The 26,459-nt window shown below is 40.2% G+C and overlaps 1 protein-coding gene across 2 annotated transcripts; it reads left to right on the top strand.

The window, feature by feature from the left end:
* On the top strand, positions 1–26,329 carry LOC107392127 (protein FAM163A). 2 transcript variants are annotated; one of them, XM_070547244.1, is made up of 4 exons: positions 1–254; positions 1,070–1,121; positions 22,626–22,740; positions 24,272–26,329. In XM_070547244.1, exons 3-4 carry the CDS (start codon positions 22,648–22,650, stop codon positions 24,647–24,649), a joined length of 471 nt encoding a protein of 156 aa, XP_070403345.1. In that variant the 5' UTR covers positions 1–254; positions 1,070–1,121; positions 22,626–22,647; the 3' UTR covers positions 24,650–26,329. The 2 variants fall into 2 exon arrangements, with proteins under 2 accessions (XP_070403345.1, XP_070403344.1); XM_070547243.1 differs by having other exon boundaries at positions 1–1,121.
* The last annotated feature ends 130 nt before the right edge of the window (positions 26,330–26,459 follow it).

Here is a 26,459-nt window from a genome sequence, read left to right as displayed (position 1 = left end):
GAAGCCCCGCCGGGGACGCGGACATGCCGAACCACAGCAGAACTGCCGCCTCCTCTCGTCCGTTTCCAGCGTCTTAAACAGACCTCCCCCAGCAGCTCACCGGCACCTGGCTGCGAGCGGACCGCGCGGAAGGGCGACAGATGATGACGGTTCTGGTTTTAGAGTGGGTTCCCACGGACTCCGTTAGCTGCTGGAAATAAGAAGAAAAACGACTCATGAACAGGTTGCTGCTGAGATATTCTTCAGTCTGAAAGGTAAGCAGTGGTGGAGCTTGCTTTGATTTTTAAAAGGTTAACTGAAGAATAGCGCTGCGTGAAAAACCTGTAGCTGCTATTTCAAACATTAAATATAAATATTTATGAGATAAAGTTCTTAACTGGTGGTTTCATTATATAGAAACTGTTTTAAATTATATTAAACAATAAAAAAAATAAACTGAAAAGTATGTAAAAGACCTGAAAATGAGTTGAACTGTCCATGGTGCTGAAATTAGACTCGTTCTTTATCTATCTATATCTATCTATCTATCTATCTATCTATCTATCTATCTATCTATCTATCTATCTATCTATCTATCTATCTATCTATCTATCTATCTATCTATCTATCTATCTATCTATCTATCTATCTATCATCTATCTATCTATCTATCTATCTATCTATCTATCTATCTATCTATCTATCTATCTATCTATCTATCTATCTATCTATCTATCTATCTATCATCTATCTATCTATCTATCATCTATCTATCTATCTATCTATCTATCTATCTATCTATCTATCTATCTATCTATCTATCATCTATCTATCTATCTATCTATCTATCTATCTATCTATGTGACTTACCATCTCATAGGAGATGCAAGTGATTAATTAGAATGAATAATTTATTTCTGATGATAATGAAGATGTCTCCCTGATGCCCTCACCTTGACTCCATCCGGCTCATCTCCTGTAGCTGCAGAACCAAAACCACAACTGCTAGATCTTGAGGGGTGTCTTTACTTGTTGATTGCATGTTGTGTCATATCATTTTTCTTTTTCTTTTATGTTTTATCTCCTTGAGAGCCTTTGGAGAAAAGCCAAGGATGCTGTCCATCCGATGGTGACTTCTACAGGTACGCTTCACTGGGCTTTATGAGTGACATCTTTTCCAGGGATCTAAATCTACACCCTAACATTGTTTCTTGTGTCTCTTATGTCTGCTGTGCACCGCAGGAGTTTTGCTCAGGGCAAGCTCTTTATTCCTGTAATTATCTCAGATCTCTGCAGTTGCTTTGGACTTCAATGTTCAGTTTATTTGTGGCCATAAAGTTAAAAGAGCTCCTAATTTTTTATGCACTCTGTCAAAATGAGCCATTGCACTGTAGCAACAGGAGAACCTCACCAAACACAAAACAATCAGCTGTTCATGTTGCCAAGTTTAAAATTAAATTTCTCGCCACTCTTGCAGCCTTTGTTCCCTTCTGCACTGGCAGCAGGTGTCTTTGTCCTAGATGGGGTTTTGTTCCTCTCTTCACACGCCGATTTGAGTGCTCTCAGCGGCACATGAGGCAGAAAAGTCCATATTTTACTACCTGACTAAATTGCCCTGTGATGGAAAAATATTGTTAAAAGAGCAATACTTGAATAATTGAAGCCCCTGAGCTTTAAATTTTGCAGCATCTTGCTGTGATTTCCAGCACAAAGTTAGCCTCTTCTACAAAATATTCATATTATTTAAGAATGGATGCATGAGGGACGCTACTGGGGACAGCCGGTGTGTCCCGCTCTCATACTCTCCCTGTATGTCCTCTATGATCCACCTGTCAGCGGTTGTAAAATCAACTATGTGACTTCTCTAAGAAAGGAATTGAACCTCATAAAAGTATAACTTTATTTGTCCGCAACGTGCCACAAACTAAACAGACACTTGGGTTTAATAAATGATTTTGTTTCTTTCTTTGCACAATTGTTTAAAAACTATCTTTTCAGATAACACTGCCGCTTTTTTCCAGTGAGACCCTAAGAGGGCCCAACATGACCATTTGTAGGCATTTCCCCACATTTTCATTTAACCCAAAGCAGCAGGAAAATACAAATGCAGCTTTAATGCATAAGAGCAAAATGTGTTGCAGACTAAGGCAAGATACCAAACCTAAAGATGAGAAAGGCGAGAATATTCCAGAATATCTTACAGATTTTTATGTAAATATCTTTATTCAGATAATCTAGTGGTGTGGCACCAGATGTGTGGGGGGGCAGATCCGAGGAGGTGGTGAACTCAAAGGCAAGGGCTGGCTTGGGTTGCAGCCAAGGGTTCCAGGCAGGGGCGGATTTAGGACTGAAGAATATCCGGGGCTTAACACACACACACACGCGCGCGCACACGCGCACACACACGTGACACGCACTAGTCAACATCATATATGTCTTGTACCACATAATTCTTAATCTGAAGCTACATATTAAGCATTTTCAGGGCAGAGTGTTGTTCCTCTTAGTGTTTAGTGTGAGATGATAGTAAATATTCCCTTTCTTTGTCCGACAACTTTACCTGATAACTTCAGGCAAACCAGCAGCACAACAAATATTTTCAAATAAGACTCACAAACCTGAGTCAACACCAGTCTCATCAAAGCTGGGGTTCTGTCGTTGTACTTTTTGTCTAAAAAACATCCTTATGTCCACCTTCACTCATGCGTTTCAGGCAGAGTGTAGAAAAAAGCAGGCACTGAAGAAGAAGCCGGCTGCTGAAGGGCTTCTTCTTCAGTGGTGGAGGCTCAGGCAGGCTGTATACAAACTACTGCCAGCTGCTCCCTCTCTGTTTGACTTTGGTACTGCATGTTACTTCCGCGATTTAGATCCGGGGCTTTTCAGGAAACATCCGGGGCTTCAGCCCAAGTAGCCGGGCCTAATGCCGCCCCTGGTTCCAGGAGGGGTGAGCGGTGGCAGAGCAGGACAGACAGACTACAGGCAGATGTGTAGCTCAAAGGAGATCCAGGAGGTTATAGTAGAAGAGTGGATTGTTGGCTGGAATACCTGCGACAAGGGAAAGGTTAAAGACTCGATAAACAGAGTTAGAAGACTCGAAACTTGGCTTTAGACTCTCCACTTGGTTGTTTCCGAAGTGAGTAATCATCTGGCGTCTTGGTGTCGTCTGCCAGCTTCTTAACCCTCCCACTGTCTTTATGGGGTGACCCCGTGAGGAAATTTGACCATTGAGCAGGATTGATGGTTTATCGCTTGAGGTCCATGTGGCAGGGGTGAGGTGGTGCTCTCTCCTCACCCCTGCCACATGGACCCAAGGGATAAACCATCAGCCCTGCTCAATGGTCAACTTTCCTCGCGGGGTCACCCCATAAAGACAGTGGGAGGGTTGAATAGGCCGTCCTCTGTGATTTGAAACAGCTGCATCTGTCCCTGCTCAGTACCGCTCACCTGCAATCAAGTTCAGAGGTCGCCAGATGATGGCCACTCACCTCAGATCATGACAACTTATGAAAAGCAACAAAAAATTCCAACATAAAGTCATTTAAATGTGAATGCAATCGTTACAGCTGTTGTGTGGGCGTGCAGAGATGTGTTTCATCTGTTTTAACTGCCCATGATCAGCGACAGTTTGGAAATCATTTATGTTGATTTTGAAAGTTTGTTTCTGAAAATTATCCATTTTGTAATTTGAATTTGAAGTTTGATGCAGTATTGAAAAAGCCTGGTCTGAATCATTCAATTTTGAGAACCTTCGGCTGATCGCTGAGGTGCCATTCCTGTCAAAGGTGCTGGAGAAAATAGTTCATGTGCAAATTTCTGCAAACACGGACACTAATTCACTCCAAGATGCGTTTCAGTCTGCCTTAAGGCCACACCACAGTACAGAATCTGCCATAATTAGGGTGCTTAATGACATTCTGGTGGCATCTGATTCTGGGTCTCAAGTACTGCTGATCTTGTTGGGCCTGTCTGCTGCCTTTGATACAGTTGATCATTGCATTCTGTAAGACCGGCTTGAGTCTTAGGTAGGGGTGACGGGGATTGCACTGGAATGGTTTTGCTCATATCTCAAATCATTCGATTACTGTCCAACTTGGGGACTGTGCCTCAACCTCATTCTCTCTACCCTGGGGTGTGCCGCAGGGCTCTGTCCTTGGGCCACTTCTCTTTTCAATATATCTCCTGCCATTGGGCAAAATCCTTGGCTTGCATGGTATCAGCTATCATATTTATGCTGATGACTGCCAAATTTATGTAGCACTAAATGACTAAAATGCAAACTCTTGTCTCTCGGTGTGCATGGAGAACATGAAGGGCTGGCTAGCCGCTAATTTTCTTAGATTAAATGAGCTAAAATCTGAGTCAATTGTTTTTGACACCCGAAATCGCTTATGCTCTCTTTCTGGCCTTGATTCTATAAATTTAAACCACAAACAGTGTGTAATGAGTTTTGGGGTAAAATTGGATGCAGACCTCTCAATGGCTTCTCAGATAAACTCTGTTGCATGGTTCTATTTTTATCAGTTACATTGTCTGGCTCTTCTTAGACCTATTCTGAAGCAGAAACATTTGGAATCAGTTATTCACGCCGTCATTACCTCCCGTTTAGACTATGCGAACACGCTCCTTACTGGTATTCCTAACTCAGTGTTAAGTCGGCTCCAAGTTGTCCAGAACGCAGCTGCTGGGTTCCTGATGAAGACAAATCGATTTTGCCACATCACCTCGGCCCTTGCACGCCTTCATTGGCTCCCTTTTGCACTCCATGTACAGTTTAAGCTGCTGAATTTTGCTTTCCAAGCATTGCACAACAAAGCACCAGCATATCAGTCTGATCTGCTATGCCCTATGTTCCCATGCGCTTGTTGAGGTCAGCAGGTCCCCTCCTGATTTGCACTCCACAGACCTGCTATAAATCGCAGGGTGACTGAGCATTTGTCCATGCTGCACCCCCAGCTGTGGAATGCACTGCCCACTATTGTAAGGCATGCTCCCTCTTTGCAAACACAGCCTTTTTTTGTCACATCTGTAAAATCACACAACCTTTCATCCCCACATAAGGGTAAAGTAAAATTTAATTTGGCTCAATTATGATGGAAGTTACCCCCACATGATCTGGCATGATGTCCAGCAACGGTTCTATTTGTTAATGTGGACCATCTTAAGAAAACATATTTCTACCTAATTTAACCTCCAGGCTCCTGTAGCAGCTCTTCTCTGCTTTTAGAGCAGCACTGTGTGTTTCCCTGTTTTCTATAGTAATTGATTAATCAATCACAAGTTGAATGAGTTGGTGTCACATATATAACTATAATTAGAATTCAGCTGTTACAAAAATGCTTCTTTTACATATTTACTCTCCCAAATAGGACTAAACATTTGCCTGTCATCTATATTATGGCACAAATGGGTTTAATTTCACCTACTTGAACCAAACAACTCAACTCTGCCACCAGTTGATGCAAACTGGTGTCTGCAATCTCCTTGAAATGTGGACTCTGGATATTTAAAGAGCAAGTCACCCCCTACCAAAGTCTTACTCCACTCCCACGTCCTGTTGGAAAAATGCAACAAATGCTATTGCCTGGCAGACCGAGAGGGCGGAGCCCCTAACAAATACACGCACACACAAACTCACGACATTGTGACATAATGTACCAGCTAATATCACAGTGTACCTCTTAGCCAATAGAGTTGGCAGATTTAATTTCAAATGTAGTGCAGAGTTTTTACATGACGACGGCGCAACACTGCCAGTTTTAGTTAGAACATTTAAATTTTAAAATGATTGACTACTTGTGTCTACAGCAGTGGTTCCCAACCTTTTTCCCAAGGGACCCCGTTTTTTACCAGTAAAATTTTTGACGACCCCCTCCCATTCTCTCTTCCAGTACAAACATTATTAAGAAATGATAAAATTGTTCAAGCACATTTTAATATGCTTTGATTCAATAGATAACAGTAATAGTAGGCTCCAGTACAGAACAAAGTCATTAACAAAACCAAACAGAGCATAATGTGCTTGACAGTTTGTATTACTTTTCTGAACACATTGTTTCTTGTAAACACTGATAAATCAATCATTCCTTTCAATAAATGTTTGACACATAAAAAATACACTGAGCTAAATGTACTTAAATGTGTATATTACTGTTTATACTAGAATATTTACTGTAAAGGCTGTGATTAATCAACCAGTCCTATCTTTAATGAACTTTTGACACTTGAAAATAAAACAGTGAGCTGAGCAAAATGTTCTCAAAAGTGTGTTACATTTTCTGTACTAATTATTTCCTGTCTTAATATCAGTAAACTTTTCACTCATGAAAAAAATGTGAGCAAAATGTAGGCTATTAACAAGTAATAAATGAAGTTTTAACCCCTTAAAGTGGAGAGGTCCTGGCGACCCACTGAGAGGCTTTGGCGCCCCCTTGTGGGGGTCGGGACCCCCAGGTTAGGAACCACTGGTCTACAGCATGATTAGACACTCATTTATATGGATTATCAGCAAAAAACAGTTGATTTGGGGGTGACTTGCTCTTTAAAGTGACAATGTGTAGTTTTCATCCTATTGTTCTGGAAATATCTGTCGAAATGCTGTTGAAAATGAATTAAATGATGCCCAGTTGTTGAAAATATTGGCGGCTTTGTAACACATAACCATAAAAATCCCATCTAAAATACATAGGAACAGGTCAAGTATCTGGGCAACGTGATATTAGACGCTATGTTTCCTTGCACGTGAACCCACGAGGACAAAACACATTTACTGATTTATAAAAAGTGGTTACTAAACTTTCACCATTCATAAACGTTTTACACATTCACCTCTTCACTTGTTGCCAGTGATGAAAGAGAGTCTGATGTGCTTCATTTGCGTCATTTTGCTGGAGCTTGCGTTCCCACAAATTGGGAAAATGGTCTGGATTTATTTTTTCAGCTTGAACATCCCAGAATAAACTAACCGTGCTCAATGCTGGTTAGATTTGATCAACAGCCGATATTTGGTGCCTCTCTGGTACATTTTTTTAAAAGAAGTCTTTACATAAAGAACCCGTCTCACTGTTTTGTATTCTCCCATCTTTACAGCAAAGCAAAACTATTTGTAACATACCTGAAGCAGCATAATAAATAAATATTATATATCTCCTTACCTGAGTTTTAGCAGCATGTTGCTGAAAATGTCAGATTATTTATTTGCTGCTTTGGATTTTTTAATTATATTTTCATTTCAAAGCTTATTTCATTTCCACGGCTCATTCAGACACCATGTGGGAGAAGAAGCCTCTCATTTCAAAACACAAAGCATCGTCCTACATAAAGCATCTGAAGGAGGCAGTTTCTGCTCCTTTTGAATGTCTGATCTGGGATCTGTTTGGAGGATGTGCATATATCCATTTTGTATGTATGAGCGCGAATGGTTTACTCGTAGGATTGTTTCATTTCCCACAGAGAAATCGAATTAAATCATGACACCTTTTCTCCGCTGCCTCTCATCTCCTGCTTTTCACTCCGTCAAGCGACGACAAAACTGCTAAATATAGTTCTGCAAGTGGAGTGTGAAACCTCTCCACCTCCCTCTGCGTTTCTAGTGGTGTGGAGGTCGGAGAGGGAAGGAAAGTATTCTGAACAAAGGTTTAATCGGCTCAACAACAAAGAAAGCTTTTTTGTGTGTTTTGTGTCTGAAAGAGTGAAATAAAAAAGCAACTAGTGAGAAAATTAAATATGTTCAGTCATGTGATCAAGTTCAAAGTGAGAGCACGTTAATTAATTTAAGTTAATAAATCACAAAGGAAAGCAATTCTCAGCATTAGGACTACAATGATGTGAAATTCTTGTAATGTTTCCGTTTTTTCTTAACTGCAATGTTTAAAGGTATAGTTAGGCATAGTATCATATTAATGCTTTTTTTCAATGCTTTTAGCGAAGCATTTATGTGTTATTCAAGATTCAAGATCATTTTATTATCATTGCACAGGTGTACAAAGAAACTGATTTTGTGCTCATTAAATACAGCTACTATAACGAGGTAATAAAATATAATAACAAGGCTAAAATAGAAGTCACACACAAGCTTTCTCTCTCTCTCTCTCTTTCTCTCTCTCTCTCTTTCACACACACACTCACACACACCTTTTGCACACACAGCCAGTTTAAGGTGCAAAAAAATAATGTAAAAGTATAAACGTAAACAAGGTAATAAGACAAACCTAAACTACAAACTGAAATATAAAGTTAACATACTATAAATGTAAACAGTCACATGCTCTGGTATCAGGGTTAGCTAGCTAATGTAAAGGTGCTGTAGTGCACTAGTTGTTTAGCTGAATCACAGTTAGTGTGACCTCCTAGCAGCAACATTCAGTTCAGTGATGCTCTTGCATAAAAGCTGTTCAACAGCCTGGTGTTGGGTGGTTTTATTGCCCTGTAACGTTTACCAGACAGAAGAAGTCTGAAGAGATGGTTAGCAGGGTGGACAGAGTCGTTTAGGAAGTTTGTATTTTTCCGAAGGCAGCGAGTGGTGAAGATGTCATCCAGGGCAGGCAGGTGCGTGTTTGTTTGTTTTTCTCTGCAGGGTCTTCCTGTCAGCTGCAGAGCTGCTGCTGTGCCACACCAGAATGCTGTTGGTCATGGCGCTCTCTATGGAGCAGCAATAAAATCACACCAGCAGTTTTTGTAACAGGTTGATCTTCCTCAGAGCCCTCAAAAAGTATAGAACCCTAGAAAGTGCTATACAACTACAGGCCATTTAGTTGGGCTGACCTTTTAAATCACTGTGAGGTGTTTGTGAGTTGACTCGCGAGGGATGGATGTGTGCATCACTTGGGGGGGGGGGGGGGGGGGGCATGACAAAAGGCAGAGGGATGAGAGAAAAAGACAAAATGTTCCTTTAGTTTTCATCTATTATTGTGTTGTAACATATGAAGCCACCCGGGCCAAAGACTGAACTACATCACTTAGTAACTGAATTTACCAATGATACGATACTCCCACTGATACCGCTGCTCAGCGCGAGTAGGAAGCTGTGTGCTTCATGTCAGAGTCTCCACAGCCGCCATTTTTTGCTAATTTAAGGATGACACCACAGACTTCTCTAAGCGTCTTTTGCCCCGCCCACATGCTCAGAGACATCCACAGTCCTGAGAAGGCTGTCTGACAAAAATAACTGGCGACGCAGGGGCAAGCCTACGAAACCAAGGCTGGTCTGGGTCGACGCAGATGTGAATGCACCACTGGCTTTTATTCACGTGTTAAGTTTTCAGTTTGCTGTTAAAACTTCCATAATGGTAAATGGTAAATGGCCTGTATTTGATATAGCGCCTTCTAGAGTCCTGGAACCCCCCAAGGCGCTTTACAACACAATCAGTCATTCACACATTCACACACTGTTGAGGATGAGCTACGATGTAGCCACAGCTGCCCTAGGGCGCACTGACAGAGGCGAGGCTGCCGAGCACTGGTGCCACCGGTCCCTCCGACCACCACCAGCAGGCAATGTGGGTTAAGTGTCTTGCCCAAGGACACAACGACAGTGACAGACTGAGTGCAAACCTGCAACCTTCCGATTACGGGGCGAGCACTTCACTCCAGTGCCACCGTTGCCCATAATCAGGTTGCCTTTAATTGACCTTTTTGAACACAGTTATTCTAAAATAATTACGTTCTTAAAGGCACTGAAGCATCAAGATGGAGTATTAGAATTAGTACCTTCATCAAAAACCTGCTATATCTGGTCATAGACATGCCTTCTGTCCTCTGGTGGAGGATCTACAGAAGGTAAATGCTGTTGTTATTGTTATAGAATGATTTAGAACGATAATATTTGTTTTTAAATAATAAATTTACGTAAGGATGCTTCCATCATGTTTGCCAAGAGGTCAAACAGGGCACAAAGAAAGAAGCCATAGCAGAATGGCTTTCATGATGCTGTCATAAAGGTCACTTTATAAATACTGTTGTATAGTAATTATAGTCTTCTTCTGATGTAAACCAACTTCAGCTTCTTATTTCACACAAAAGCTATGAAGGATGAAGATGTCACCAATTTCAAACCATCGGTTATATTATTGTATTATATTGTATTAACAATAAAGAAAAAATGAAGTGGAAAATTTCATAAAAATATGGCTAAATGTAAAGAAAAAATTTAGTTACAATTTCTGTTATCTTTCAAATGTGTCTTACACACATTTAAAGCTTTTATTAAAATTTGCACTAAGATGAACAGAAATTCTTGTAAAATGTACTAAAAATGACCTGGAAGAAAATTACTGGCCTACATTCTGTTCTTTACAGACATTTTTCTTAGATTGCAGAGCTGCTGAAGTGTCCAGCAAACATAAGAGATTAGGTTTTCCAGAACGTCAATTGAAATTTACAGTTTCAGTTTGCTTGATTTAGTGTGTGTGTGTGTGTGTGTGCGTGCGTGCGTGCGTGCGTGCGTGTGTGTGTGTGTGTGTGTGTGTGTGTGTGTGTGTGTGTGTGTGTGTGTGTGAGTGTGAGACACACTTTTGTTCATGAACTGTGTATGAACAGCGTTCAGATGAGTCTTCCAGCCGATGTCATTTTCCGTCTTCATCTCTTCAGCCTGTTGGAAAATTTCCAACCATACCGTTTTTTTTTACCCCAGTGCTTCCTTTCTTGCATGTTTGCATGTTAGTCAAAACCGCTTATTTTTGTTCCTAAGAAGGTTCCATCGCTCTGTCTGTGTTGATAAACATCAGAGGAGAGTGTATTTTATTTGAAGTGAACAATGCTAGCATGTTCACACAGGTTTTGGATTTAAAGTGATGGAAGGATGTAGAGTTTGGTGAAAAACAAGGACATGGTTGGAAAAATAAATAGGACAAGAGGGAGAAGAGAAGGAGGATGGAGAGATAGAATGATCTCACTGTGCTTTTAACTACATTATTGTGGCGCTGGTGTATATAATTTAGTACAATGACGCAACGGTAGATAGTGCAGAGAGAGCTGCTAGGGGGGCAGGTCATCATGCTCTGATAGCGGCATGGCTTCTGTGAAAAACGTAAATGTAATATAGTCCATGTTTAACAGGAGCATCATAAATCTAATCACTAGTGTTTCACCGGATACACCTCACTCACTTCAGATCCGACAGCTGAAACCCAACAGAAAATAACCACTTTGGAAGATCTGACATTAGAAAAGTAGAGAAGGATGTCGGTTCAGATCCAACACCACATTAGCATGACGATGGCTGTGTCCAAATCCAGGGGCTGCGTCTATCCGAGTATACGCGATAAGGCTGATTACATCACAGCTAAGCGACGATGCTGTCCAAATTTGAATTTGCCTTCAGCTGTGTCCTCATTTTCCCCAAATTTAGCGGACAGGTCTGATGTATCCTTACTATCTCAGAATTCACTGCGGGCCAAACTGAAGATTTTTGTTCCTGTAACAATGGTGAGTGAAGCAGGAGAGGATTACAGTTTTAAATGTTAGTATATTAATATCTGATGGGCAAAAAAAGGGCTGAAAGTTTAGTTTTAACATCTGGATTGCAGCGTCATGGTTGCTAGGTGACAGGACACAAGGGTTAGATTAAATAGGAAAGCCAAATTCAAAGCCACTTACTTCTAGTCTCAGCGGTCGAGGAAGACCCGACCTGTGTGGACCAGGTGGAACGAGTCCACAGCCCAAGATATCATTTTGCACACAACAGCATTGCTTTGGAACTCTCCTCTCCCAATGTAACAATTATTTTTTTCATCTATGGTGTACACAGCGGGTCTTCAAGAGTGACGGCAGCATTAAATCTACAACCAAAATACTTTTGAGGTCAACCCAAGTCAAGATGGCCGCCAACAAAAATCTCCATGAGCAGCTGAAACAAGGTTGACAATACGCCTTCCTTCAAGAATGCTGGGCCTTTAAAACAGCAATCCGGAGTCTTCCCCCTTAAAGGAAAAATGTATGGGTTTTTTAGAAAGCTGTAAAAGCGATAGTCTAACCCTGCACGTGTTTTGTTTTTTTCGCTAAACCCGCCCCGTCCTGTAGAACCTCAGCATCAGCTAATAGTGTTAGGCATCTGCTTACTTACAGATGTCAATCACAGAGCATGCATGAGCATTTGCAAAAGTACATTGTAGTGTCACTCTTTGTAGCGTGACGACTGCAGATTAATTGTGACCAATAAGGTGTGATGATTCCACATAAATATGAAATATCAACCTGATTGATCTTTGATTAATTTAATCAGAAGATTATAGTTACTTTTACTTGTTCAGGGACCATAAACACACATCGTATTAATTCAGACAGAGTCAGTATTGTTAAAAAAAAAAGGAATTTTATTTTTTTTCCCAAACTAATGATTTATACATGACAATATATGAATAATAAAATGTGATGTAATGTGATGTATGAGGTGGTGTGGTGTAAGCTAGATGTTTAGCAGAACCTTCTTTGTATCTGAAAGAAATCGTGAACTCTGGGTCTAAAAGAATTTGTTGTCTGCTATAAACTAGAGAGTTAGGTTATAAAAACAGCATCAGATGCAATCTGTTGTGTCTGCAAACCCTGGTGGAGACACTCAGCAGATCCGGACTGTCAGAAGTCGGGTGGACCTCACGGTAGCTGGAGCCCGTAGATTAGCTCCGATAGAACCCGTCCAGTCTTGAGATGTCGTCCGGGTCACAACAGTAACTGGAACGCTTGTTTGCGTCCGAGGTGGATGTGGCTCTTAAAAAAGCCGTCTGGCTGTGTCAGCTTGCAGCGTGCAAAGAGGCTTTTGACTGGAAGTCGAAAGAGAAGTCTCAAAGATGCTTGTTCCCGAATTGGCCGGTTCCAGAATCAGCTAGCAACTGAATGAATCTCGAAGTAATTATTGTTTTATTAAACCACAATGTTAGGAGACTTGGCCAATCAGAATTTGACACGTTTGGAGTCTTACCAACATCCTTCAGAAAGCCACACCTTCCTCAGATACAAAGATTTTTTTAACACTGTGAATAAGAAGGTTCAAAACTCTTATGTGAGGTGAATATTAACCTTAATGAGTATCTTATTGTAATGTGTGTGAGTGTAAACAAATCAAACATACTGATCACAAGATCTGAAATGGATCATTGTGAGAGCAATATTCATTTCGAAGCCATCATTGGTTTAAGCACAGGCTATTCAAATATCTGATTTAAACATCTTAATCGCATATGATTATTGTAACTTAAAACTGTAAAGTCATGCAGGAGCTTCAAGTAGGCTTGATTTTTATTTAAGGTGAGGAATCACCAGCCTGACCTTTACGCAGAGAGTGCAGGACCTTGGGAGACTGTTTTGTCTCCAGTGAGGAACAATAAGTGGGCCGAGATTGTTTTGGGCGTCTGGATCTGACAGCTGGTGCAGCCTTGAATGTGCAGTTTCTGGCGTGTATGACAGGTTGTGTTGTGTCGATTAGATGGTAAAAAATGGATCCCTTTGATACGTGACAACCTATAGATGCTGAGTTGGTGACATTTTTAAGTATTTGAAAAGATATATTTGTGAATAAGCAACATGATTTGAAAACACTGATTTTAAAACATGTTTTAGTTCTGTTGGCCAGCTAGAGGGGCACGTTCACAGACGAGATTAGAGCCGTAATCGTGGAAGTAGGGAGAGAGGCTTAAGAAGCAATACATGTCCCCGCCTCTAGATATAGTGCCCTCTAAGAAAAAACTCTAGATTTCTGATTGAATGTGTCTGGAAATTATCGTGTTATAATATCTGCACATATTTATGAGACACCTTTAAGAAATAAAGTCAATGAGAGCTATTTAAAGATAAAAAAAAAAGATTACATGTGGCTTTGATTTAATTTGCTATGTGTAGAGGTGTGAATCTTCACTTGTCTCCCGATTTGATTCGATTACGATTATTTGGCCAACGATTCAATTCGATTCAACATCCCGATGCATCACGATTATTTCGTATTGATTTGTTTTCATCGATAAATAGAAGATGTCAGACAATTGCTTTTTTATTTTTTTAATCAAAACGTAATTGACACAACCTGCCATCCCTCAAAAGCTCTCAAGTCACAACAGGTTAGGACAAAACATTTAAACATTTAAGAAGATTTAACAAAGTAAAACCATCTGTTTCCTCGTTCAACACCACGCCTCAGGCTGAGAAAAACACGCTTTGCAAAAACTCACAAAATCTAAAAAAACACTGAAAACCTACAGGACACATAATGTAATAATAAAATACATAATGGGTTCATACATGTGTGTTTAATGTCTCTGAGCAACTCCAGAGTCAAATATTTATGCCGCAGTTGACGGGTGTCAGAAATAACACCAAATGAAATGTTTGACTAGTTTGTTATTTTATTTGAACCCAGTGGTTCATTTCTGAAATGTTGGAGAATGAATCAAGTTCTGTTTGATGAAAAAAATAATAAAAAATAAAACTAATTCTAAACTTCCAATAGTATTTAAGATGTGTGTTTTATTCTTTCTGATAATAACACCAGCAGAAGGCTGTAGGCTGGATTAGGATTAAATTACCCAGCTGATGGATCTCCTTCACTAACCAGCTAACTACAAACCTTTCCACTAACCTGTCCTGTGGGACCCTCACCATGTAACCCTCATGTCCTTGATGTCTCTGGAGGAGCAGATAGGAAAAAAGACCTCCTGTAACTTAAATTGAACCAAAGCTTCTTCCCAGCTTCTCTTTAAGCTGAATTTAACATCAGTTTATCATCATGAAACAAAAGAATAAAGTGGAACAAGAACTTCTATCTTCTATTTCTCTCTCCTTTTAACTTCTCCGTGTCCCTAAATAAAAGAGACAGACGATTACGCTGCAGCCGCCGTCATTGACCCCGCGGCCTTCCCCAAGACCGGATCTCCCAACATCACAGCACTCGGTCTGGCTGAGCGCTTCCAGGAGAAATAATAATGAAATTGTGAAAATAATAATGCGTGTTTGGAGCATCGGTTTGGATGTGCATCCTCCGATCCTCTCTCTTGTGTGAGCAGACAATCTCTCTCTCTCTGTCGCTGATCGAGCGAGCGGAGCGGGCCACGTGACAACCCGCTCGATTAACATAATTCACGGCCCAAATCCCACAGAACCGGCCGGGCTGATTCGGTTCCGGTTCGGTCTCAGGTTACTACTCCAGCGCTCAGCCCTGCAGTACCACATTAAGGCAGAACCACTTGGTACATGTGGAGGACGCTCACTCTGACAGATTTGGATGCTGCGCTGGTGCCGCTGTTAAAAAAACAAAACTACATTCCACTATAATCGATTATGGCGTACTCTTCTACGATGCTGAATTGTTTACGTCCGCATCCTGATGCACTGGTTATTTTCCTCAGCTCTAATGTCTAGATGTCCTTGTTGACTGAGAAGCCCCTTCGAGTATCTGGAAAAATTAAACCTAGGATCCTTTAATGCTTTTGACTTAGATATCTCGATTACACTACCTGTGTGTAAAACGTTTCACGCGGTTGTCCTATGTGTTCCATTAAAAAGGAGACATTTCTCCTTGACTACAAATGCTGCCTGCAGCTTTCTTAAACACTTTAAACCAGGCCCGAGATGTCGTCGGTCCATGTCACTGATGCCTAAAATGATTGAGACAGCGTGGGGGTTGGAGTCAGCCCACTCAGCTGTTGAGCTAAGCAGTGACAACACCATGAAGGTTGAGACGTGATGAGGTGATGACAGGTGGTCGGTGCTCCTATAGAGCACACGGCACCCTTGATTACACACATTTCATACTTTTAGTTTAAACAGAGTTAAATTGAGCAGCTTTTATCTGTGCTTTTTATAGTCTTCTACGCTGCTTTACCTGCTGGGTTGAACTCTGACTGGCGGCAGCCCACTCTTTCATAATAAAAGCTTATTTGTCAGAATTTGTGGGTTCGATCATTGACGAGTTTTGTTGGGATTAAGGTCTGGGAAGTTTCCTGGTCATGAACCCAAGGTTTTGCTTCCTGAACCCACATCTGGATCAAATTTAGGAGATGTTTTTGGAACTTCCTGAACTATCTCTGGGGTCCTGAAGCCTTCCTCCCAAACGCAGCACAAGTAGGTCTCCTGGGAGTTTTCGTTTAATTTCATAATAAACACTTACCTGAAAACTCTTAGTAACGTTTAAAGTGCTTTGAAATATTTTCTTGATTTATCTGATAAATTCTTAAAGTTACATAACTCACCCCTCAACAGATGTATTTAATGTGCCTTGTTTCAGAAGAATAGCTTCTAGAGACAAACCATCTCATCTCAAAGGGTATCCTCAAGGTCCTCCGGATCATGAAGTAAAGCACATGACAGGTCAACAAGTGTTCAAAACAAATCTGCCCCCCCCCCCCCCACCCACCCACACACACACACACACACACACCCATTTACCACTATTAGTTGTTTATGATAATTCAACAAAAACGTAATTTCCAAGCTTTTACAGTTTAAACTACAAAAATCAAAACGTGTCAGACCTCCTATAGTTATTTATGAACATGTGAAACCAAATGCATCATGAACTACAAATCAAGAATCTTGCTACAGTCTCATAATTATAAAAAAAGATGATAAATAAATATAATTTGGAGACTTTACAAGTCTGTAAGGATTGTATGAACTCATATGAACCCTCCTACTGCCCTAATGGGTGTGACCCCACGAGGAAAGTTGGCCATTGAGCAGGGTTGATGGTTTATCCCTTGGGTCCATGTAGCAGCGGTGAGGAGCGAGCACCACATCACCCCGTCACATGGACCTCAAGGGATAAACCATCAATCCTGCTCAGTGGTCAACTTTCCTCGCGGGGTCACCCATAAAGACAGTGGGAGGGTTAAAAGAACCATTAGGCCTACCAAAAGACTGTCCCCCAATTACATTTCTAGATAATGAATTTATCTGAATAACAGGTTCGTGATGTGAATATATTGTTGTCACATGTTTACTAATATGTCTGTCTTGGGTCTATTCTGAGGAATGCAAATGAAAAAAATCACCAGTTGAATAAAACAGTTTTTGCATGTTTTAAGTTTAAAAACTCACAATTTTGTGGCTCAAGTGGACCTACCTAACTACCTACCTACCTACCTACCTATCTACCTACCTACCTACCTACCTATCTACCTACCTACCTACCTACCTACCTACCTACCTACCTATCTACCTACCTACCTACCTACCTACCTACCTATCTACCTACCTACCTACCTACCTACCTACCTACCTATCTACCTACCTACCTACCTACCTACCTACTTATCTACCTACCTACCTACCTACCTACCTACCTACCTACCTATCTATCTACCTACCTACCTACCTACCTACCTATCTACCTACCTACCTACCTACCTACCTACCTACCTACCTACCTATCTACCTACCTACCTACCTACCTACCTACCTACCTACCTACCTACGCCATTACAAAACTATTGTAATAATGAGTGGAAAATGCTGAAGATCGGATTAGTTTCACAGACACATATTGTGGGCAATAAGGCACTATGTATGTACTTCTTTAAATAAATGGGATAATTACAGTAAATGTATTTAAAACTGGAATTTTGAATAAATTCAAAGATAACATTAGTTTCTTCACTGTATGGAAAACATTTACACGTGTGTTTTTTTATTTAATCCAGCCTAGCACCAGATAAGCCAAGTTGCCTTGTGATGTAATTACTGTAATGGCCATGCTCCGCATCCTGCATGAATGAACATTAATCAGTCTAAATCACCGTCAGCATCATAGGTTTTACATGCTGGAGTAGAAATTTCTGAGTGCGTTCATGAACTGTGATTTATGTTTATTTGATGTGAGTAGCAAAATAAAAGCATCTATGAGCTTTTTGTAGATTTCTTGCGCAAAGTTAACTTGATGACATCACCCATCTGTGGAGAAGGAGCTCTTGTTGAGGCTTGAGTGGGATTGCTGCCTGTGTGTGAATTTCTTTGTAATATTTTTGCTGCTTTTATTCAGGCCCAATCAAAGCTGTTTGTTCGGTATTCAGAGAAAACCAAAGGCTGTGTTAAATTCAGCCAGCATAATCCATGAATATATGGTCGTTTATGACTTTAGACTTAGCAATATGTCTATGTGCAGCAAGTAATGTTCGGATTTTCTGTTTATGATTGTAAAGTCCAAATCATTCACAGTAAACTGAAAATGCATAATGCAAGTGCATAAAACACACTCCTGCATGGATCAAGTGCACCGCAGGTACAAAATGCTAATTCATTGTAACGTCCAGCAATGGTCAGTTTTTAGGGACTGTTTGACCAACACATTCTCACACCCAAAGCATCAAAATATGACGATTCGGGATGCCCCAGCGCGTCAGGAGATGACGATCAGGGACACACTGATGCACCATCCCAGAGCGTCGGTATCCGACTCCGGTGGTGAGACAGACTTTAGAACGACTTGTGAACTACTTAACCTTCCCCTCACCCCAGTCCTAACCTTAAGGTCACAGTTACTGACCTTGGGGTTAGGATTGGGGTGAGGGGAAGGTTAAATAGTCGAATAATGTCCGTGTGACCGCAGGCGTCAAACACTGACGCAAGCGGAGCCACGTGTCCCTGATCGTCGTCTCCTGACGCGCTGGGGCATCCCGAATCGTCATATATTGACGCTTGGTCACACGTGTCATATTTTGACCCTTTGGGTGTGAGAATGTGTTGGTTTGACCATTCAACATCTGGTCAAAAAGGAGACACAAGACTTCATGTGTCCCCTTTAAATCAGCCTGCCTCCATCCCACCAGCTGGAGCTCAGAGCCTGCAGTTCTGAACACAGATAAGGAAATGTAACAATAATGTTCTCTCCTCAAGGTCACATCTTTCAGGTCTTCACGCCTCCATATAAGGAACACTCGCAGCCCGGATCAGTTGCTAAATCAAAGAATGATTTCCTAAATCAAACATGAACTTCTGCAACTTATAAGCTAGATAATCATTAAACGATTGTTTATTGCTACTTATGGTATATATGTATATGTATATATATATATATATATATATATATATATATATATATATATATATATATATATATATATATATACTTATGGTATATATATATATATATATATATATACTTATGGTATATATAAATATATATATATACTTATGGTATATATAAATATATATATATACTTATGGTATATATATATATATATATATATATATATATATATATATATATATATATATATATACCATAAGTATATATATATATATATATAGAGAGAGAGAGAGAGAGAGAGAGAGAGAGAGAGCTCTTAAAGCACTCAATTTGCCAAACCCTACATCATTCTCTTCTTCTGTTTGTCATCTAAAGATAGTTTATTTGTATTTTGTTTGAAGTGTTTAAATATGTTTTAAGGAATATCTTTTTTTTTGTTTATTTTGCAACTTAACTCGCAAAACCAACTGTGCGTAGCATGAAGCTGAAGCTGCCTTTAGCATATTCTGTTAATGAGTTCTGGTTATTTATTCATTTATAGATTATGTTGCTCATTTTGACCTTTTCCTCTAGTCAAGAGCCTCTTCTGTCCCTGCAGGAGATCCACTGAGAGGTGGTTTTGAGAGAAACACTCCACAGGTTGTCATGGTTCCCACCTTTTCATGATTCCCTGCATCCCCCACTGTTAGCTAATGTACCTGTCCACTTATCAGACAAAGTTGCATTATGTATGTGGTTCCCTTTGTTCCTCAAGGATTATTTAGATTAGCCACTTCAGTGAGTTTTATTATGAAAACGTTATCAAACATTGTCTCAAATGTGATTAAACTAAACTGTGTTTTACTATTCTAGGTCTGGGGTCATTTTCTGGTTGATTTGTGACAGAACCAACATTTTAAACTTGTTCTTCTGTTTATTCACTGTTTCATTATTTCTCTCTAGCTTTTCAAGCTACCACAAAGTCCAAAAAAGTCCAAACTGCTAGTTTATTCACCTGCTTCTCATCCAGTCATCACCCCTCCCACTGTAAATAGTCCTCAGTTTCTCTAAGGTTCTATGTGCAACATACTTATGACTACCTGCAATTACTAAATGTAGTTAAATGCACTTTAATCTGAGAATAATGTCGGAATCCCGTATATTTCCATGACCAGTTTTATAATTTTCTCTCAGTTGACATTGTTTAAGCAGACAGGCAAAGTTGAATGGTGACTGGATCTGATTAAAGTAAAACAAGGAGAGATAAAGGACCTTTATTGTTGTTTTCAAATAAAAATATGCAGAGTGGAGTACACAAGTTATTAGATCCAGATGCTAAAAGTTCCTTTTATTTCAGGTTACCTTTTTTAACAAGATTAGCTGATTTATTTTTTCTTTTCTTTTATAAAATGCTGCAGCCAGAAGCTGCGGTTTCTCTCTGAGGTTCTTCCTGGGTGGTTTTAAAATCAACAAACCACTTTTCCTCATCCGCGTTGTGCCAAATGGAAAGAGAAACACAAAGTAGCATGCCTGCTTCGTTCGTAACAACATTTTCTGATTGAGCATTTTGTGTCTGAAAGAATAAATCATTCCTTCTCAGAAAACTAGATTACCTGCTGATTGCTCACTTTTCCTGCTTTTCAGAAACATCTCTCTGGTTATATGAGTGTGCTTGTTGCTTTTTTTAGTTTACAGAAGTGACAAGTGGAGAAAAGAGCAGCAGGAAGCTGTTCTGAAACACAAGCGCAAAAAAGACAGGACTGTTGTGTAACGATGCAGAGTCGAGGTAAAATGTTTTAAAACCGAAATTGTTTGCGGAAGAAAGTCATACGCACTGCTTCCTGTTTCCTAATGGTTTCCTCATTAACAGAAGCTCAAAGGGGGGAAAGGAAAAGAGAATTTAATCTGTTTCTCAAATGTGTCACTAAAGAATTTAGAGCCCCGACAAATATAAGTACTTCTGCACGACTGTTTGGGTTTGACTTTTCTAGAAAGGGGATATATAAAGACTTTTTCAGTGGTCGACACCTAACATGTTTATGAAGTTCTTGGTACAAAATCTCTCAGCTGTTTTATTCTGGACATTTTCAGAACTTTCCTGAGTGAGCCGGTTGAGGGCTCTGTCACTTTAAGGCAACAGGCTGGAGCTGGCCACGCCCACCTCTCCCCAGCTCAGGCTGCTATTAGCTGAGAAGCTCCGATATCCGAGAGCTTCTGCTCCTCCAGCAGCAGCTTTCTCTTTGACGTGAGAGGTGGTTCTATTGTACTTTCCACATTTGTGATGTCACAAAAGGGGATGTTTTGTAAGTGCATTTTTTTAGACAAAATTCTTAAAACCAAGCACTGACAGATGTTTTCATGTTTGGAGTATTTAAAGAGGCAGTAGATATCCACATGGCAGCACAAAACTATGCAAATGGTGAGTTTAGCATAACATGCTCATTGAGCCTTGTCAACAGATGTCTTTGCTCAACCAGTCGGTCCTTAAATGCTGGTTTCCTGATTAGGTTAGATCTTCTTTGCTTAAACTCTCACCAGTCATGCACTTTGAGGGCCACTGTGCAGCATGTTTTAGATCAGGCACATCCAAAGTGTGGTCTGGGGGCCATTTGCAGCCCACAAAGTGCTCTTGTGTGGTCCCTAAATTAATTTCTGGAATAGTGGAATCTTGTTGTTTCAGTGAGGTGTAGATCTAGATCAATACTTGTTACTTTTGATCAGTGCACGAAAAATCCCTATAAATATTTGTTGCATTTTTTTGTAGGCCGAGAGGATTTTAACTTGATGATTCTGTCTCATTTCTTGAAAAGTTTGTTCACCCCTCATTCCTGCCGCTCGTCTTGTGCACCTTAAATAAAAGTGCGGAGCTACAATTTATTTTTTTCATTTCATTTCTTTGATTCAGTCTTTAAAAGTTTTGTTTTTGTTTACAGTCCAACAATTGTCATGCTTTTAGTGTTTCAAACCAGAGTACCTAAAGTGTGTTTCTTCTTTAACAGTTTTTTTCAAATAATGAACTAAAGAGGGAAATGCCTGCTATTTGCATTGATTCCATGCTCAAGGCTGTAGATGTGCTGAAATGTTGTGGGAAAAGAGACTCACCAACACACGCAGCTCTAAAACTTTCCGGGATGTTCCGGAAAGCCTGCAGGTGTGGGTGATTTGTTATGGTAATTACTCAGCCTGGTAAGCCGGAAAAATCTACAAGCTCAGTTTATTTGTGGCAAACCGTTTCAGCAGACTATTGCATAAAAGCATAACTTTTAAAATATTTTAATAAATGTTGCCTATTAATCAGGATCTGGCAACCAGAAAGGCTTTCAGGAGGGACATTTTAAAGGATTTCACACACCTCCTCAAAGCAGTGGAGCTCATTGAATATTTATGAGAAGAGTTCTGATACAGTATATTCTACCGCAGTGGCTTCAAATCCATCATGAAAACCTTTGAGATTCTCAAGGAATGTTTGAGAGCCATCAACAAATAAGAAATTTGTTGTCCTGTTTTGGATAAATGCTGCTCATCGCCTCCTCAAAGGCTAGTAGCATCATCAGAGTGGAGCGTTGCTGCTCTGAAGGCTCCCATTATCACCCGTTTTTACCTCCAAGGGTCGGAGCAATCTGTCTGCATACAAATCAGAGCATTGGTCTAATTTTCACACATAGTTGAATCATTTGTTGAATATCCCTGATAACATTCGTGGATTTTGTTTTCGCCTTTAAAGGGTTTGATGGAGAGCTGGTCGAATGTCAGCGGGAACGATCGTCATAACCGGAGGAATTCTTGCTGGAGTGATACTGCTGTGCATCGTAGCAGTCCTCTGTTACTGTAGACTCCAGGTATCCAGTGTGTGTGTGTGTGTGTGTGTGTGTGTGTGTGTGTGTGTGTGTGTGTGTGTGCGTGCGTGCGTGCGCGTGTGCGTGTGTGTGTGTGTGTGTGTGTGTGTGTGTGTGTGTGTGTGTGTGTGTGTGTGTCTGTCTTTTACTCATTAAAAATAAACTATTGCAACATAAATTTACCAAGGCAGCATAAAAAATCCCATGCAGTGAGTGGTCCGTGAGTACAGGGAAATTACTTCACACGCTTGCAGGGATTTCTGGCACAAACGTAGCTTTTGGATATGAGAACTGAAAAATATCCAGAGAAAAGTAACACCTGAAGACCAATGCATAAATGATGATTTCAACATTTACAACTGGGTTGCCAAGGTTCTGCCTCAGAGCTAAGCCCAAGTGACGAGCGTATTGATCAAAATGTTTTATTATCTTTGGTAAAAAAAATAAAATAAAAAAACTTTAACAAAATAAACTGAACTCAGGAACATCTCATAATGAAGCTAGTGCTTGTGGCAGCAGCCAGATTTTATACGCACTATTGGTGCCACAGTTGTGTAAACATACCAGGAGCAAAGATGAATCTCCTCTGCTCTTTTATTCCATTAGAATTTCTTTTTCAGGTTTCAATTTTTCTCCTGAAACATTCATCTTGACATTTTCCCTCAACAATTTTATAAAATAATAAAAATAATCTAGTTGTTAAGCTGAATAATGTATCTGCTAATGTAATATAATAGCCATAATAATAGGTTTTATTTTATTATGTGGTAAAACTATTAAATATGAATAAAATTGGCCTTTGTCACCTGTAGACCCTCCACCAGGGGGCAGCAGACATGTACACAACTGGTTTTTGATGAAAGTACTAACCCTGATACTTAGGGATTTTTAATATGTGCTTTCTTACCGATAAAGCCTAACTCTTAATTTCCGATTCCGATATAAACTGATACAAACATACGTAGGGTCCACCCTCATACAAAAGTATGACTAAATCATTTTAAGTAACTAACATCACGTATCTCATATCACAGGTGCTTAAACTTTCAATATTTTCTATGCAAAATATGGCGACTCCATCAAATAAATCCAACAGCAGCTGAATCCCATTCTCCCTGAGGTGATCCTGACAAACACCCACCATAGCGGGGAAACTTCACACAACTTAAAGCAAAAGCATTTCTAAATCTTAAGCTCAGATCTGTCATATTTGGACATTTTGAGTGAGCGGCGAAGTAGCCGAATAGCCTGATGTGTAATATGTGCATGGTTGTAAAGTTTGTGTCATAAAACAGTAAAAACCCATACAGATCATTTTCGATATGACTTTTTAAGCCAATATCGGACATCCCTACTAATACTCCATCTGGACACGTTAAGGCTGGAAGTAGTTTTTTGTGAATTTGGGACAATAGTCTTATGAGTAGGGAATTAATTTCCTTTTTTCATAGTTTGACATCATTCAGAGTTGTCGTCATCTCAGTATTTGTTTCAGTGTAGCTCATGATAACCTTTGTCCTCCCGCTCCCTCCAGTATTACTGCTGTAAGAAGAATGAATCGGAGGTGGACGTGGCCTCGGAGGCCGGAGCTGACCCTCTCTCCCACTTCCCCTGCAACGCTTGCAACGCTCTGGCCATGGACGGCACCGCCATCAGCCCGGTCTCTCTGGATCAGCTGGACACGGGCTCCCATCACAAACCTTGCCCCACCTGTTCACCCTACCCCCTCCGCTCTGGACTCGCCGACGGCGTGCGTAACGGAGGGGAGCGGCTGGGCTTCCACACCTACTACGAAAACCCGTCTGTTTCTCTTCCCCGAGCCGACAACCGGCAAGACTCCTCCCCTTTGAGCTGCTACAACTCCACGGACATGTTCCCTCCCCCGCCTCGCCCCTACAGCACCGACGTCTGACCTCACCTCAGATTCCTTTTGAACAAACGGCATTCAGGTGGTTTATTAGAATACAGCACAATCACACGTCCACCTACGTAACTGCTCACTCTGTTAGTCGCTTACCCACGCTCATTCATTCATGGAAGTGACCCACAGTCTCAGCCCACTCCTTCAGCTCTCATGAGGGCGACAAATCCACCCAGCAGCCCACTGCAGCTGCATCGTAAAGAGCGTTTGATCTAACAGGGATGATGCACAATCCTCCCCATGCTTCAGTTTGGATGACACAGGGCTAAGTCACCCCGGTGCTGATGTGGTTTTAGCGATTTCAGTGCAGGCATGAAGATAACAGCGATTAATGATGACACTCAAAAGCTACGTTTAAAGTAATAACATACAAATCAAATCCAGGGATTGTTTAAGGTGATTTAAACCTGAAATATGTGAAGAAATCCTCAAATCCAGCAAGCGTCGTTGGATCAGTCAGCTCAAAGCTTGCAGGAATCTTAGTGGAGAACTCAAGTTTTGAGCCCCGTAACTCTTCTTATTGAGGATCAGATCAGTTTAAGTATGATCTGAACATAAAGAAGTTCAATCATTTGGATGTGATTCTGGATTTGATGTATTTATTCATCTTCTTATCTATGAAGATCAGGAGTAGCCACGGAAATCCCAGACGTTTGGTTGCAGTTTAATACAATTTTGTGTTTTTCAAATTTACGTTAACCCACCTGACATGGGAAGTCAGGTCTGACGTTGAAGACTTGTTTCACCATGAGGACTTCCCTCTCTGTCATCGTTGCTTTCGTTTTTTAAAGCGAGACTGCCGTAAACCCCCCCTCCACCTCCACCCTTACAACACGAGGGCTAATGTTTTTTCTATCAGGACTTCTTTACCACTAGCAGGATTTTTGCCCAGAGGGGAAAGTCAAAGGGAAAACCTCCATCAGTTCTGAGTTTTATTTTGAAAGTCTGTGTAGTAAACAGTAAAGAAATGAGTTACCTGTACGGATCCGAGTTTGTTTTGGGTTTTAAATGTTAAAGATTTTGTTAGTTTTTAAACTAAATCAGAAAAATGGATTATGTGTGGTAGTGAGCTGGTTCAGAAGAAAGAATCTTTTCCGCTACGTTCAGTGAAGAAATCCTGTGTTGCTTGCCTCAATTTATACATTTAAGAGGTTTTGTGAAAGATGTCAAGATTGAAGTATAATTTTTCTTCTCTAGTTTTATTCTTTTGTGTTTTTGACAGGATTACTGTTAAAAATGTACATTTACAAACTCACAGTAGAATAGTCGACATAAAAGTATGTTTAAATATATATATATTATTAATGCTGGTCTCAGACTAAATATTGGAAATACCGTATTTATTATGTCACATTGTTTCCACAGAGTTTCATCATGCAATTCTGTTGAGGATACAGTGTTAGATCATCTTTATAAAGTGCTTTTATTTCTTTTTTTTTTTATTTATTGTTCACAGACAGTAGCTCTTATGCAAAATATTCTCCTCTGTTGTCTGGAAGAGTTTATTTTTGTTTTTGCACCACTTCTGCGTTTTAGTTTTAGGTTTTTATTCGCTTTTACTGCTTTGAAATGATTTTGGTCCACCCTGATTTGAAGAGAAAATCCAGCACATTTCACAAAATGTTGTTTTTTATTTGTTGAATAGGAATAAATGTTTCTGTTTCTTCCTGGGATCGTTGTATTTATTTAACTTTGTGTTTTCCTTCTGTGACTCAGTCTGATGAGACGCAGTGTCCTAAAATCCCAGTTTCTCAGAGAATAGTGCAGATATGCATGATTGTTTTTATTTTTGATTTAAACC

Source organism: Nothobranchius furzeri, chromosome 18, assembly GCF_043380555.1.
Source record: "Nothobranchius furzeri strain GRZ-AD chromosome 18, NfurGRZ-RIMD1, whole genome shotgun sequence".
Lineage (NCBI taxonomy): Eukaryota > Metazoa > Chordata > Actinopteri > Cyprinodontiformes > Nothobranchiidae > Nothobranchius > Nothobranchius furzeri.
Note: the sequence above shows the minus strand (reverse complement) of the source record. Positions and strands in the feature narration are given on the sequence as shown.

What these genes read in the sequence shown, in the direction of transcription:
- LOC107392127 (XM_070547244.1), top strand. Translation starts at nt 22,648, where the DNA reads ATGTCAGCGGGAACGATCGTCATAACCGGAGGAATTCTTGCTGGAGTG. An exon ending in TCTGTTACTGTAGACTCCAG is followed by an intron (nt 22,741 to 24,271) that starts GTATCCAGTGTG and finishes CGCTCCCTCCAG; the next exon opens with TATTACTGCTGTAAGAAGAA.